Below are 16,940 nucleotides of genomic sequence, written 5' to 3' on the forward strand. Positions count from 1 at the left end.
GCAGCATTGTTTACAATAGTCCAAAATATGGAAGCAACCTAAGTGTACATCTATAGATGAGTGGGTAAAGAAGATGTAGTGTGTATATATACAATGGAGTATTACTCAGCCATAAAAATAATGAGCTCTTGTCTTTTGTGACAATGTGGATGGACGTAGAAGGTATTATGCTAAGTGAAATAAGAGAAAGTTACTGTATGTTTGCGCTTGTATGTGGAGTCTAAAACACAATAAAAAACCTGAAACAGAACCCAAACAGACTCATAGATACAGGAAGCAAACTGTTGGTTACCAGAGGGGGCAGATGTTGGGGGTGGGTGAAATAAGTGAAGGGGATTAAGAGGTACAAACTACCAGTTATAAAATAAATGAGTCATGGGAATATAATATACTGCATAGAGAATATACTCAATATTATAACTTCATATAGTGACAGATGGTAACTAGACTTATTGTTGGGGTAATTTTGTAGTGTATAAAAATATTAGATCACTATGATGTATACCTGAAACTAATAGGATATTTGTGACAATTACACTTCAGTTAAAAATATATATATAGGGTGCCTGGTTGGCTCAGTCGGTCAAGTGTCCAACTTTGGCTCAGGTCATGACCTTATGGTTTGTGAGTTCAAGCCCTGTGTCCGCTCTTTGCTGACATTTCAGAGCCTGGAGTCTGCTTTGGATTCTGTGTCTCCCTCTCTTTCTGCCCCTCCTCTGCTCATGCTTGTCTCTCAAAAATGAGTAAACGTTAAAAAATTTTTTTTAAATTATGTGTAGGATGAGCACTGGGTGTTGTATGGAAACCAATTTTACAAATTATATATTAAAAAATGTTATGTGTATAAAGGATATAAAGAGGAAATGTCATGATTCCATTGTGTAATAGCCGCTGTTAATATTTCCAGTTTTCTGTGATCTATTTTTTCAAAAATTCTGTGTATATGTATATACACACACAAATATATATACACATATGGTTTTATATCCTGTTTGAAATTTGCATTTTAATTGCTAATTTTTGAGATGTGTATAAATTTTTATTTTTTATTTATTTTTTAAATTTTTCGTGGGGCTTGAACCCATGAACCATGAGATCATGACCTGAGCCGAAGTCAGATGCTTAACTGACTAAGCCACCCTGGTGCCCCTGTGTGTAAATTTTTAAGTGTGAACATGTAACTTACTGCCTTTGAACTAATTTGAATGTATAGCTGTATAAGACTGGCATTTTTACAAAATTCTTTTTCCTATTTTTATTTTGCAAGTAATTAAAAATTTGAAAGATCATGATTTGTTAGATAGGCTGATGATCCAGAAGCACAAAATAAACTGTATTCTTTTCAGTTTTAAATTATTTGGAGCAAGGCTTTTAGCATCATCAAACTTTGTCAGATTTTCCATGAGCATAATAAGGACTGTTTCTTCTTAGCTGCTGTAATACCTGGTCTGGAATAGTGCCTGGCATGTAGTAAGAACATAATATTTGGTGAAGGAATTAATTGTTTATATCTACTGTGGAGAATAATTTTGCTTACTTGGGTTATTAATTTTCATGCATTTACTCTGGAAGTAACTACTGGAAAATGGGTTATTTTCAAGTGTTAATGCTACAGTATAATTATTGATGAAATTGGTGAAAAAGTATGATTAGTCTCAGTTCTTGGTTTAATGTGACTATATAATTTTCTAATCTCTATTTGCTCTTAGATCTATAAATGAAACCATTATAGATTCTCCTTATAGCCTTTGTGGATTCCATTGTGACAAACTACGTAGATACTAATGTGGTGTTATTTTATGTTCCTGTGTATCCCTCAGAATGTTTTGAACAAAATTGAACATGTTAGCATCTTTCAAATATATTATTTTAGCTATTTATTTGTAAACAGTTCTTCAAACTTTATGTTTAATAGCTGAAAATTTTAACAGCAAAGAGTGCTACATGTCAGGTATAGTGTAAGCACTTCACGTTATCGCTAATCCTCTCACCAAATATTGGTTCTTTTTACACATGAGGAAGGTAAAACTGAAGGAGATAGTTTATCAAGGGTCACGTAGCTAGTAGCTAAGATTCTAAACCAAGTCTGATTCTAAGATGTGCTTTCTCTCTCATGCTGCCACTAAAGCAGCATTTGCTACTTTTCATAATAGTAACCTATGATAAAAATTCAATTTATAGTATAATACAGTACAGACGTGGGTACAGATGTATCACTGAAACTAAAGTTTTATTAAATAGCACCTCCCCTTTTGTTACATTTCTCTTTTTTTAATGAAAAATGACCATAATGTGCTAAATTTATATCTGCATCTGGATAATATTTTATAGTAATTGTCTAAGAGTAATGAATAAACAGCTTTGATCTTTCATAGTGCTATGTGTAATTTTTCTTATCTTATTGAAGGTGAAGTGACAAGATACTTGAACTCAGCCTAGTTTCTGTTGATTATGTCTGCATCAGCAGTACTACCTTTTAAATGTTCTTATGCAGACTAGACCTAGATACTACAATTAATAAAGGTCCTATTTGCAACCTAACAAGTATTCACTATTCTACAATTTTATGGAGTATGCACTGTATATGAAGGCACTAAGTCATTTTTGTTGTTGTTGTTTCAAGTTGAGTTATGTAAGTGAAGGAGAATGAGAAACTTATCCTGCTACCATAGGGCCATCCTTACCCTTTGGAGCTGTTGATAAAAATGAAATCATTTCTGTATTATTATAATTATTTTCATGTCTAGGGCGCTTATATTAAGTTTCTTTTCCCAATTTGAGAAAGTTTTAGAAAGAAAGAAAAAAAAGCTGAAATTAAGATTTTTTAATGAAAACACTTTGTGCTGAACTGCACTTGTACTCATCCATTTTTTTAATGCAGTGGTTCTCAAACTTAGCCTGGTTGGTTTCCATTTAAGAATTATGTAGCAAATTCCCAAACTCACCATGAGACAGAATTGCTGAAATTACAATTTGAGTGTAGCAGACAGTAAATTAAACTTGGGTAGGCAGTGTAATCAGTGCAGAAGTAATATGAGTTACTAAATTGAAGATAAAAATTGGTGTTAGGCTTAACTCTACCATTTTTTTTTAAGGCTGAATCTATTATTTTAAAAAGCAGTGGGTGTTTTGTTTTGTTTTGTTTTTTTGCTTTGTTTTTCTTTTTCCCCATTCTAGCCATCTTCTTGGTTTCAAGTTTACTCTGTAAGTTGGTAGCACTGTTTCTGAACTGAGGTGCTTTGCTGTCTTAAAGCACCTACTGTGAATGAAATTGACTAGGAACATGTGACCTCAGTCAATTTCTCTCTCAGCAGGTAAAAAGCTTCTTATGGTGCCCACAGATAAACTCCTGGAAAAGTTACTTTCTTCCCTTACCTTTTAGAAGTCTAACTCTTTTGAAAATAGAATTATTTTTTCTTACCTACCTTTTCAGGGTGAATTTTTTTGTTGCTATTTTTAGACAGATTTTCAAAGAGGAAGAAATCCTGTCACCTAATGTAATCAGTTTGTTTACATCAGAGGAAACTGAGGCTTGAGGAAGTTAAAAGCCTGTCCTTATAGTGTGGGTGAATACTAGGGCCACAACCAGAACGTGGCTTTTGATTTCCCCTGAAGTGCAATTCTTATGCTATTCCAATTTCTTATCTGTGTGGAGTTTTTTTTTTTTTTTTTTTTTTTAAATTTTTTTTTTCAACGTTTTTATTTATTTTTGGGACAGAGAGAGACAGAGCATGAACGGGGGAGGGGCAGAGAGAGAGGGAGACACAGAATCGGAAACAGGCTCCAGGCTCCGAGCCATCAGCCCAGAGCCTGACGCAGGGCTCGAACTCACGGACCGCGAGATCGTGACCTGGCTGAAGTCGGACGCTTAACCGACTGCGCCACCCAGGCGCCCCTCTGTGTGGAGTTTTACAATTACTTTTGGTGTTGGTTTGGTAACCAGATATTTTTCCTCAGAAACGTCAATTAGTATTTATAATGTATAGAAAAGTATTATATGTAAACAGCTCTAAGTTTTTTTTATTGCATCATCTCAATATCTATCAGTAATCCACGCTTACCAGGTAGACTAAATTTGTGGGCCTTCTTGTTGATACTACCCTTGTCCAAAATTGATTTTTCTTTTTTAAATTCTGGAATAAATAAGGTATTTAATAAATTCATTTAACCCTTAGAGAATCTGTGAGAATGTAAATATAATTGAAAATTAAAACGTTTGTTCTAAATCTTAAAGACTTTTAATCAGCATATCTGAAATTATGGCGTGAGAAAAATGTAGTATTTATGACATCATAGATCTCAGGATCTATGTAAATGATGCCATTACTGCCTAGATAAAATCTGAATTTTGTATAAGAAAGACCATGTAGAGAGACAAATTGTGTTAAATGGTATAATTGAAATTTTACTTCTTTCTTATTTTCCCCCCCAAGTTAGCATTAGATCTGTATTCAAAATATTTCCTGATTAAAAAGTCTGCTATATATCTTCCTTTGTTGAAGCTCTAAATTATTAAGGAAATCCAAGTAACCTTGCATATCACTCTATGTTATTTAAAAAAATAATAAAAGGAGTGGATTCTGTTGATCCATTCATGAAGCTTTGTCCCAACATAAGGTTCTCTTAATATTGATTTTAAAGAATAAGGTGTAAGTAAATGAGATTAAGGACAAATGGGTTGAAATGAAGTGGGTCAAATGATTTTGATCTAGAAATTTTTAAAGGAAAACTATTTACATCTAATTTATATTTTAAAACTAATGATGAAAGCATTTCCCTCTAATAGTTTATGAAAGATTTTGTGAAGTTATTCATAAGTTGAATTTTTGAAAATTATGTTTTTATATGTAACAAATTTTCTAATTTTTAGATTGGTGGCAACTTCCTTTGTACCATGAATAATCAACCTACTGTGTAACTTAGGAATACTCCATAGGACATTAAATTATCTTAAAATAGGGCACACCGATATAATGAAACTACAAAATAAATTTATAGACAACAAATGTATTTCCTAAATAACATTAATGCACTAATGATGGGATTTGTTTTTCACTTCATAATGAGAATTAATCGTGATAAGTGATAGATTAAAAAGTATCAGTGTTTAGTGAGGATTCTCTAGAATGTTACACATTACCTGTTAAATGTGTTATAATATTTTAAAATAATTCAAAGTATACTTTGTTGCTTATTCTTAACTCAGATGTCTCTTAAATGTAATGTGAGATATAGATGAGAAAACTTGCTCTGTAGACTCCTTCCCTCAGCTTAACAAAAGCCACCCATTTTACAGATGATTTAACTTTGATTAACCTACTCCATTGTAACAGATTATTCCGACAACTGGAATTTCGTTCTTTGGTATTATTTCTAGGTGCAGCTTAATTTACAGAACAGCTTTTCTTTCCATCTCACCAAAATACATCACAATTTTGATGTTAACTCAAAGTAAAAATTCAATGGTTCATTAAACCTAGTCTTAGCATTCATTGACAAGAGATTTGTCATTTTAAAAGTAACTGCTAGTTTATGCATTCTTTACTGCTCAGTTTATAACCCTAGATTCCCTGTCAGAGAAAGCATGGAGTTAACCACTTAGCATATTGCAATGAATATTCATCAATAAATTGATGTGACATGGCAGTCCCATTTTTCAGTCTTCTTGCTCTGTTGCATTCTTTTTCTGTTTTAAATATATTATAGTTTATCATGTAATAAGGACTAGCTTAGAAAATTTCCAGAATTATGATACTATATTTTTGATCATGTTAATAGTCATTTAGTAGCTATTGTATTAGTTTTTAATAAGAGAAGTGTATTTGTTCAGAGGAACATTCTCTAATCTGATGTTACTGATGGGCGTTTTCGTCAAATATTTGGTATATATAGATAATTGCCTAAGACCAACTTTATAATAGAAATATTTTTTGTAGTTTTTAAGAACAGATCATTTGTTTTATGTTCCTTGAAATTTTATTTAGCTTAGTCTTTTGACCTATCACAGTTTTTAAATCAGTTTTTAATCCATGTAGTAAGGGAGCTGTGTACATTCACTTTAAAACAAAATCCTGAAAACATGTATCTAAATGGTAAGTCCTCATTCAGCTACAAGTAAACTATATGGGCAAATAGCATAGCAGATGCCGTATAATAGGCAGATATAGATCACTGTCTAACATACTTCATCTACATTTTAAATTTTAAAAGGAAAAGAGTGTCTATAAACAAGATCTTTTCTGTTAAATATGTAGATTATGAGGTCACTTAGCACTAAAGTACTGACCATATGCATTATGACAGGAATTTGACACCTGTCATTGGAAATGGTACTTAGAAGCCGTATAATGCAACAAAGTTGAGGGAGGAAAATACAATGTGGGTAGGAGGCTGTAATTTATAATTCACAGTGCTCAAGAATGACCTGTCCAGGGTATCTCAAAATCCTTCTCTTTGATTTTAGGATTTACATACAGTAAACCCTGCTAGTAAACAAAATTGATTAGGATAGCTAACAGCAGAAAATAGAATATATATATATATATGTATAGATATATATACATATATATATATATTCTCAGACTTCATTTTTAATTGAAGTAAATATATCATTCTAAAAGTCAGCTTCTGAGTTAAAAGTAATTCACCAATTTTATTACATTACACCTGCAGGTGATTTTATGGTAGAATTTCATCCTAATGTTTGAGTAGTACAGTATAGAATTGTTACCAGTTATACTGTTTTCAGATTAATAATCTGTTGTATATGAGAATTCATCTAAAAAGAAGTACTGTCTTTCTGTTTCTCTGTGTGATTATTTTGCCCAAAAAAAGCTTTCATTTTTTTAAGTAGCACAAAAGCTGTAATTGGCATGCTTTGTAAGGAAGTGTCAATGTGCAAGAGAGTGGCGATCACTAAGAATTCTTTTACGTGTTCTTTCCCCTTTGCACCACCGCCTCCTCAGCAGGGTCACTGAGATCACTAGCTTTTCTTGAAATGGCCATTTTCACTGGCAGGTGCATTATACCCTGTATTTTCAGATTGTTTTTCCATTCTGAATGTTTGGCAGGTTGATTGCTCTGGCTGCATTGACGGAGAAAGGGCTGACAAATGCGGTTGGGCTGGCTGAAAAGACAGTGATTACTGTTTTCCTTTGTGGCTGATTGAGGCCCTTGAAAGGAAAAATTTTAACCTTCACCATTTGGTTCAAAAGTATGAGCATATATTGAAATCATTCGTGCCATTTATCCTAGTTCTGTAAACTTGTCAGAACGTAAAAATCGCTCAATTTCAAGTAATGTCGGATTGGCATACGTCATTATCATTTTGATTAAGTTGGAGGTTGTATCATTGTGTGCATTATACAGTGTCATTTAAAGCTTTCTCTCCTACAGGTACAGTTATATTTTTATTGCTTATACTATAGACTTAGAAAGATTTTCATAGCTCTCCAAACCTAACACTATGTGTGTGGTTTGGCAGCTGGTGTGGCCTACAAGCTGCATTTTGTTTGCAGGGTAAAGGCTTATCTGTAGGCCTCCTGGAGTGTGGGTAATTGCACAGGCTCACCATTGGGGAGAGACAGGATTGGAAGCAGCCGAGCGGAAGAATGTTGTGCCATCCCTTTGCCACCTTGCAGCAGAAAGACACAATCCCGGCAGTGCCATCTGGTTGTTGCTATCTTGTCAGCTGGCCTGGCTGCTGGGACCATGACTTGGCAGCTGTTTCCCATCCTTGACCAGTTCTTTTGTGTATGTAGCATGTATGTGTGCTTTAGATAATTTTGAACATAGGTTGGGGAAATGACTATAACTAACAAGTCCCCTTATTGAATAGGCCCTCATTACTTCAGATGCACTGTGCTGTAGACGCCTGCTGCCATTCCCTTATAGACAAATGACACATCTGTTTAGGCAGTGAAAATAACCGTTTTCTCCATAGAAAATCTATCCCAGTATGTAGTGCAGAGTTGTATGTTCTAAAACATTCTAAAGTAAGTGATTTTAAGGTATCTCTTGGTTTGGAGAGGAGATTTAGTAATAAAGTCTTCTTATAAACATTGTATATTATCTCAATATATATTTTTGTTCAAGTTAATAAAACATTATTTTAAGTGCTTATTGCCACATCATGCAACGGTACATAATGAGACTTGCATTTAAAATGACAGAATAGAAAATGTGGTCTCATAGCTATTATCTTTAAAATCTGCCTCTCAAATAGCAACCTGAGAGTTAATGTAAGCCGTCTTTATGCCATATGAAGACCCATTAGACACTGATGGTTTCAGATCACAAGTAAGCAGCCAGCTCTGTAGGCTATTTTAGACATTTGATTTTCTTCATTCTGCAGCATTAATGTGTCAGCATGCTACATAAAACTATGCAGGAGTTACATGTTATTCTGTCTGGAATGATAAATGCTTGCAAGCTTTTAGAGATTTCCATGAGGAATTTATCCTAGTTGCATATATATCTTATTTCAGTTTATGTAGCTACAAAATTTGGAATGACTGTTGGAGGTGCCACATAGGTATGTATAAACACCAAGAAGTTCCACTTATTTCTTTCTTTAAAATTGTGTTGATGAAGTTTGTATCATTTTTACTCATTCTGTCTTATCAGTGGTTTATCTTTAGCTTTTATCTGAAGTTAGATACCTTCTGAACTATTGCTCAGAAGTTCAGTTATTTTCATAGAAATAATTTTTGTGTTACTGCTCTGTGTTTTTAGATGAAGAGGAAGAAGATGACGTAGTGACTCCTAAACCACCTATTGAACCTGAAGAAGAGAAAACTTTAAAGAAAGATGAAGAAAATGATAGTAAAGGTATCTTAAAGAATTTAACTTTAAAAAATTTTGTTGATTCCAATTAAGATTTTTTAAATGATTTATGTGTTAAGGTAGAATAAAATGCTCTAAATCGATGAGGCGAACCTAGTTGGAAAAAAAATGTGTGGCATTCACTGATCCAAACTGTGATAGTGAGTTGACCTGATTTGATGGACATAAATCAGACTTCAGGAAAACATTTGTTTTCCAGCTCCCCCTCATGAGCTGACTGAAGAAGAAAAGCAACAAATCTTACACTCGGAGGAGTTTTTAAGTTTCTTTGACCATTCTACACGAATTGTAGAAAGAGCTCTTTCTGAGCAGATTAACATCTTCTTTGACTACAGCGGAAGAGATTTAGAAGACAAAGAAGGGTAATATTTAATTGCTAAAATTACGGCTTCAGCAACATTACTTTAAGATGACTTAAATTACTTTAAGATCAAGAGTGAGAAGTTATAACACCATCTTTTTTTGGGTTTTATTCTTTTTCTGTAGAGAGATTCAAGCAGGTGCTAAACTGTCATTAAATCGACAATTTTTTGATGAACGTTGGTCAAAACATCGTGTTGTTAGTTGTTTGGATTGGTCATCTCAGGTAAATTGTAACAGAATTGGTTACTGTTAACTCATTTCTGAATTAAAATTAATAGACACTTTTAATTATGGAAATGTAATTAAATCAATATATATCATTTAAGGTAATAATGGATGATGGTTCTAATGTTATCATATTTATTTTATTTTATATACTTTGGAAGAAAGGATTGGAAACATTATTTAAAACTCAAGATTGAATTTATGCCACAACCCAGGTTTACTGATTTCAGTTGCTCACTGAAGCCTTTGGATAAAATTGCAGCATGTTTTAATAAAATGTTTTAACATTAACATTTAACATTTTATTAAATGTTTTAATGTTAAAACATTTTAAATAACTAATTGTAGTAACTTAAAGTTGTGTTAACATCCCATTGAGCATTAACTCTAGAGATATCTCTCTTGGGGAAATGTTAGGTATTTGTATTTGCAAAACAATTGATAAAAACAGTTGAGTAACTAAGAATGTGAGGCAGTTCTTACGCATAGCATTTTTTTTCCCACTTGATTCTTGTGAGCAGTATCCAGAGCTACTCGTGGCTTCCTATAATAACAATGAAGATGCTCCTCACGAGCCGGATGGTGTGGCCCTTGTATGGAATATGAAATACAAAAAAACTACCCCCGAATATGTGTTTCACTGCCAGGTAAGATGGTCTCTTAACAGTCTTCCCTAAGTTTAAGAATTCATTAATGAATTTAGACAAGTGCCTTTTTTCTTTTCTTGTCAACGTGATGATTTCATTGGATTGGCATTTACTAAACCACCCCATATTTGCAAACAGATGTTAACAGAAAACTGAGGACTTCTCAGTTCAACATGATATGCCTTTTGTAGCTTTTCTGACATCTCTTATGTTTAATCACACCTAAAGTCCTTTGCAGTTGTGATTTTCTGTTATTGTGATTGATTGTTTAAAAGGAATCTTTTATAAAATGTCTTTTCTACAGGGAGTTTCTCAGGAACTTATTTGCTGAATATACAATTAGATGGTTGGCCCACTGAATTACTTATACATGGCCTGAGGAATTGGAACTAGATAGTTTTAACTAGAAACATATGTTTGAAGCAGGAAACAGATGCAGATTTTTAAAGTGGGTTTAGTGGAAGGTTAGAATTTGTAAGCCTTTTCTGGTTGCATAAGTTATAATCTTTTAATAATCATAATTCTGAAAAAAATGCTTAACTGAATCACAAATAACTTATACTCTGTTGTCAGATTACTGTTAGAGGCTAATGGAGAGCCAGTTGTCTTTTGATTTAATACTGTAAGCACATGAAATAATTTTTTTGCTTTTTTTTATAAATTGAACACATTTATGCAAATAATCATTACTTTTGACTTTTAAGCAAAAGCTATTCTAAAGGTATATTTTTATATTCCAAAATAAAATGAAAATTTTAAATAAATTTTTTTATAATCTCTAATACCTTATAATAAAAGGGAAGATGTTTTGGATATAGAATTATTTTTATAACAAGCTTCTTCCATTTGAACCTTAAGTATAAAAATCTTACTTATTTATAGTCAGCTGTGATGTCTGCTACGTTTGCAAAATTTCATCCAAATCTGGTTGTTGGTGGTACATATTCAGGCCAAATTGTGCTGTGGGATAACCGTAGCAATAAAAGAACTCCAGTGCAGAGAACTCCGCTGTCAGCTGCTGCACACACAGTAAGTAAAGAGCTTATTTCCACTAGACTCCTGTGCTGTTTCGCCATTAAATACTTAGTAGTGTCCATCAGAGTAGTCTTGGAATGTGTTTCCTTTGATGTATGAGTTCCTTATCTAGCCACCAAGAATGAAGGCAGGTTTTTTTTTTTTTGTATTTTTGGAAATCTGTTTTATTAGAAACTCTTCTATCTTCTGAGACAACATTTTGTTTATCAACAGAATAGCATCAAACTTCACATTAAAAATATCATCAAGATAGGAGACTGTTTTGATGTGAAACAGAATACTTGTGATTATAGTGTAAAAACAGTTTCATTTCTTTGGTAAAATAATCCCAGAAAACTTCTTTTAACATCTTTCTTTAGCATCCTGTATATTGTGTAAATGTTGTTGGAACACAAAATGCTCACAATCTGATTAGCATATCTACTGATGGAAAAATTTGTTCATGGAGTCTGGACATGCTTTCCCATCCACAGGTAGGTTAAACTTGGAAAACTGAAATTTTGAGACAAGTGTTATTTTTTAAGTCTGTACTGATCCCAGCTTATGTTTTTCATAAATGTTTTATAATAGTATTATAAGTTTATAAACTAAACATGTATTAAGTATAGTTGTATGTATACTTTATTTTCAAACCCGCGTCGTTTAAAGTACATTTCTGTAAGTATTATAGTAAAAGAATTGCTTTTAAACCGATTAAACTAGAAAATTAGAAATTGCAGGTTTATCATTTCCTCAATTTTCTTCTATGTAGGATAGCATGGAATTGGTTCATAAACAGTCAAAGGCAGTAGCTGTGACATCTATGTCCTTCCCTGTTGGAGATGTCAACAACTTTGTTGTTGGGAGTGAAGAAGGTTCCGTGTACACAGCATGCCGCCATGGCAGGTAAATCTAAACTGGAATTTGTAGTTATTTAAATGTCTCCCTTTAATAATATCATTAAAACAAGCTGCCCCCTGTTTAAGTAGAAATTTGTCAGAGAGCCACTCATTATTTTTGACAAATTATATTTGAGTTCAGATATATAATATTAAAACTTACATACTTTTTAAAATAAAAGGTTATTTGGGATTATGATGTGTTCTGGATCTTAAGGATTGTAATGTGTTTTTGTATGTGTGCATGTGCTCACAGAAGTTAGCGGTAGGAAGTAGCTTTCAGCAATTGGAAATACAATATGCCCGTGCCACATACTGACCCTTACAGTTGTAAATAAAATTTTCAGCCATTTTCCCATTTGATTTATTTGTACTTTGAGCTTTGGTTCATCTTCCTGATAATTGTATTATAATTGTATTGTAATGTCATGTACATATTTTAAATTGACTGGTATGTCTTCTGCTGTGCAGTTTGTTTTGAAAGTGTCTAGCTGTACCTTATCAGTTGCTTCCTTAAAAAAAATGGTGTCTAGGTTTCATCTCAAATACAGATGACCTTCACTTCAAAGCTTTTGATACAAAAGTACCCCGGATTTTCTGTCTTACGTATAGCATCCCTTTGTCTCTATTCCACCACCTTAGATATTGAAGTCATGAGTTCTGCTGTCAACAGCATATATTTATGGTTCAACATGTACCAACTGCTTTAGTAGTGTTTTCAAATCTGAATAGTTTTTACACTCAACATAAGTTACTCTGATGTGTTATGAACAGAATTAGGTTTGTTGAAATTATGTTAGTCTGACGTATAATCCTTAATAAGATGTATTTATAAGTGGTCTACTTACAAGAGATTTCCCTAACATTTTCACTCTTATGAAATAGCAAAGCTGGAATCAGTGAGATGTTTGAGGGACATCAAGGACCAATCACTGGTATCCATTGTCATGCAGCTGTTGGAGCAGTGGACTTCTCACATCTTTTTGTCACTTCATCATTTGACTGGACAGTAAAACTTTGGACAACTAAGGTATCTAAAAACTAAGGTATCAAGGCTCATTTGCTCAGGTTTCTGACACAAGGTGGTGCTCTAATTCTACATGGGAAAGATGAAAAGCTTTCTAGTAGCTTAGAATGATTCACTGATAGATGAAACCGGATAAGTTATACTGAACATGAGTGAGCTACTAGATGTTCTAGTGTTCATAAGTGTACTGGCAAATACATTAACCCACACACAATCAAAGACCAATTTTCCCACTTAAGGCTTTTTAGGCACAGAACTGTTTATCCTGAACTGAGTTGGGGAAGAAGCACTTGAGTATCTCTCATAGCACCTTACATAGCTGTGTATAGCCTGGCACAAAAGCCATCTATTTACTCTTGGGAGAGCTTTCTGGAGGCTGCAGTAGCTCACAGAGCTGTTAGAAAAACGGAGAAAACACAACTAACTGACATACAGTAAATCCTATAAAATAAGACTATACAGGGGCGCCTGGGTGGCTCAGTCAGTTAAGCGTCCGACTTCGGCTCAGGTCATGATCTCACGTCCTGTGAGTTCGAGCCCTGCGTCGGGCTCTGTGCTGACAGCTCAGAGCCTGGAGCCTGCTTCAGATTCTGTGTCTCCCTCTCTCTCTCTGACCCTCCCCCGTTAATGCTCTGTCTCTCTCTGTTTAAAAAATAAATAAACATTAAAAAAATTTAAGAAAAAATAAGACTATACATAACAAACTTGAATCATTAAAGAAGTATTGTGTGAAGAAGGCATGGATGAATATATATTTTTGTTTTCCACAATAAACACTTTAAATTGTTTTGGTTTTAATAAGCTTCAGTTTTTTTAAAAAAAACCCACTGTGTTATTAAGTGCTTCCTAATCCTCTAGCAATTCCAGATAAATGTGACATCGCCCTGCTTCAGTGAAAGTCTCAAGGCAAATCCAAGTAAGGAATGTTACTTTTTGTGATAAGCCTTCTAGTTTCCTTTAACCCCATATTTAAAAAAATTTTTTTTTTATTATTTAATGTTTATTTTTGAGAAAGACAGCGTGATTGGGGGAGGGGCAGAGAGAGGGAGACACAGAATCCAAAGCAGGCTCCAGGCTCTGAGCTGTCAGCACAGAGCCCGACATGGGGCTTGAACCCACAAACTGTGAGATCATGATCTGAGCTGAAGTTGGACACTCAACCTACTGAGCCACCCAGGCGTCCCTCATTTGCCCCATGTTAAAACTAAGAAGTCTTGACTTTGCTATCTTTCTTTTCTGCAATATTACATTGTAGTTGGCAAAGCTGCACAATCAGAATATCAGATTCTACTTAAATCAAGTTAAATTTTAAGCTGTATTTTTCTCATGTTTCTATTTGCCTTATTCTAAATGTTGACACTTTGAATAGTTTATTATGAGACAGAGTTTAGAGATCTTACTTTGTTCTTCAGTTTCTTTGAGGAAACCTAGTGGTCTTAAGAAATGTTCTTTATTGTTAACAGTGAACTCATGTTTATATGTCAAATGCTGGCCTCAGAAAGCTGGGAAGGATTCACTGTTCACTCTTGTTCTTTCATGATGCTTTCTTTCAGTGTAAAATATGAAGTGAGTTAGAAAATTTTGCCTCTAAAAGCTTGCCTTTTAAATTTGAGCATTTTCTTGTTTGGCATTAACGAGTATAAAAATAGCACTTAAGGCTAATGAAGGAAACTTATAGAAAGGTACATAACACAGTGTCTAGCATGTAATAGGCACCTAGCACTGTTTAGTTTCTCTCCCCTTCATGAGGATCAGACAGAGCCTGAATGCTTTTAGTCAATCATTTGTTCGCTTTCTTGGGTTGTTCTTAAAAAAAAAATTTTTAATGAGATTTTTCAGTGGAAAAAGGTAGAGGAAGAAGAAGGTTCTTACAACCACAAGCAAAGAAATACATAGTTTAGCTAGTAAAACCAAAGCAAGATGCAGAATTGGAGAGATGAGGCCAATTATTTCAGTATAGGCTGCAGGCAGCTGTATAAGAAGCTAGATTTCTTAATGTGTTTTCACCTGAGTAGTCCTTTGTATAGATACAGGAGACATCACATCTTTGTTAGGTTGTTGCCCAGCTTCCTTTTTCAGTAATTGAAAAGAATCTTTTATAGATTTGTAGATTTAAATATTTCACAGGGCTTCAGTTGCCAGGTTTTTAGCTTTAAACTTAACAGCAGGACTGGGGGCGCCTGGGTGGCTTAGTCAGTTAAGTGTGCGACTCAATTTCAGTTCATGAGTTCAAGCCCCACATCGGGCTCTGGGCTGGCAGCACAGAGCCTGCTTGGGATTTTCTGTCTCTCTTCTTCTCCCCCTCTCATGCTGTCTTTGTCTCTCAGAAAATAAATAAACTTAAAACAAATTTTTTAAACTTAACAGCAGGACTGGAAAATGAAGAATTGCTCTTCATTGCCTAAACAAGAACAGAACGTATGTCTGTGATAGCAGACTGATTGATGCTTGCTTTTGTGGTGTTACACAGCTGGTTGATTGGTGGTTGGTATTTTTTGTTCTAGTATTTTGCTGTATTTCAACATAGAACTGCCTTCTGAATAAGAATGACAGGCAGGCATGTCGGTTTCTTTGCTAATTGAGCTAGGCATTGCTTCCTTCTGTGAGCTTCATTTATTCATTCATCTGTGATACATATGTCTCCCCCACCCACATACATATGTACATACCTCTCCAGTATTAGTGACCAAAAGACTAGCCCACATTGAACAGGGTGTTTTTATACATGCTCATGGGCCCTCTAAAACTTTACAGAAAAGTTATCTTTTATTCTAACTTTTCTACACACAACTAATTCTAGTCTATGAAGAATAGAACAGCAACAATCTGAATAAATATTTTTTTATTTGATCATATCATGGCTTCCAGTATTCTTGTTTTGATCTTGGATTTATACTTCGTGATTAATTATATTATTGGTATTTACTGTCTGCCCTGTCAAAAAACCTGATAGAGCCTCTGTGCTCTCCAACACAATAGTTATAAATAATAGACAAGGTTTCTAAATAATCTCCTTAAAAACATTGTTCCAGTTCCATTTTAAGCTTTTAAACCAGTATCTTCACATTCATGAATTTAACAAACTTTAAATGTTTTTCTTCTCTGCCTTGTAAGTCTGTTAAAAAAATCCCAGAAATCTCAATTTGACACTGCCTGAAATTTAGCTTAAAGTAAGCTACTTCTGGGGCACCTGGGTGGCTTAGTCTGTTAAGCGTCCAACTCTCAGGTCATGATCTCATGGTTCGTGGGTTCAAGCCCCGTGTTGGGCTCCATGTGTTCAGTGCGAAGCCTGCTTGGGATTCTCCCTCTCTCTCTCTCTCTCTCCCCCTGTCTGCCCTGCCCCTGTGCACGCACTCTCTCTCTCAAAAGAAATAATAAATTTTTTTAAAAGTTCAAAAAAATAAATAAATAAACTATTTCTGTAGTCAGCTTCTGATTTTTGCCTGGTCAGGAATTTATAAGGCAGCAATAGTTCTGGGTCATCAAATTGTTTTCATGACTTTTTTTTTAATTCAGTTATTTTTAGTAAAGAAGATAAACAGAGGGAGATGATTTTCCACGTTTTGGTGAGGTTTATACCAACCAAGACATTGCTTCTAATATATTTGGAAGACACTATTACCTTTTCAAAATGCCAAATTTGAAAGTTTACAACAGAAGTATTTGGCAGCCCTGAAAAATTGTGGGAAGAATGTGTGAGGAATGAAACTTCTTGAAGGTAACCAGAGGATTCCATAAGAGCTCAATTTAGGGGTAGACCTGGTAAATTAGCTTAATATTCTACCACATCTAACCATACTTGTTACATAATCACTCTTAAAATATAAGAATTACTTATTTGGGGGCCAAAATGTTTTCATGTATGCACAGTATATTCTAACCTCAGAACAAATGCCTGTCAGAATTGTATTTACCAGTCAT

At 34.1% G+C, this 16,940-nt stretch overlaps 1 protein-coding gene across 6 annotated transcripts in view; it reads left to right on the top strand.

The window, feature by feature from the left end:
* DYNC1I2 (dynein cytoplasmic 1 intermediate chain 2) overlaps nt 1-16,940 on the top strand; it is a 59,210-nt gene that overhangs the window by 27,048 nt on the left and 15,222 nt on the right. For all 6 annotated transcript variants that reach the window (XM_086718893.1, XM_086718892.1, XM_086718896.1 and 3 more), the window contains 8 exons: nt 8,734-8,829; nt 9,044-9,206; nt 9,331-9,430; nt 9,954-10,079; nt 10,962-11,108; nt 11,474-11,587; nt 11,866-11,999; nt 12,878-13,022. In XM_086718893.1, the coding sequence (XP_086575019.1) occupies nt 8,734-8,829; nt 9,044-9,206; nt 9,331-9,430; nt 9,954-10,079; nt 10,962-11,108; nt 11,474-11,587; nt 11,866-11,999; nt 12,878-13,022 (1,025 nt within the window). The remainder of the gene's footprint in view (nt 1-8,733; nt 8,830-9,043; nt 9,207-9,330; nt 9,431-9,953; nt 10,080-10,961; nt 11,109-11,473; nt 11,588-11,865; nt 12,000-12,877; nt 13,023-16,940) is intronic.

The sequence above is a fragment of the Puma concolor genome, chromosome C1, assembly GCF_028749965.1.
Source record: "Puma concolor isolate L17-30 chromosome C1, mPumCon1.1.hap2, whole genome shotgun sequence".
Lineage (NCBI taxonomy): Eukaryota > Metazoa > Chordata > Mammalia > Carnivora > Felidae > Puma > Puma concolor.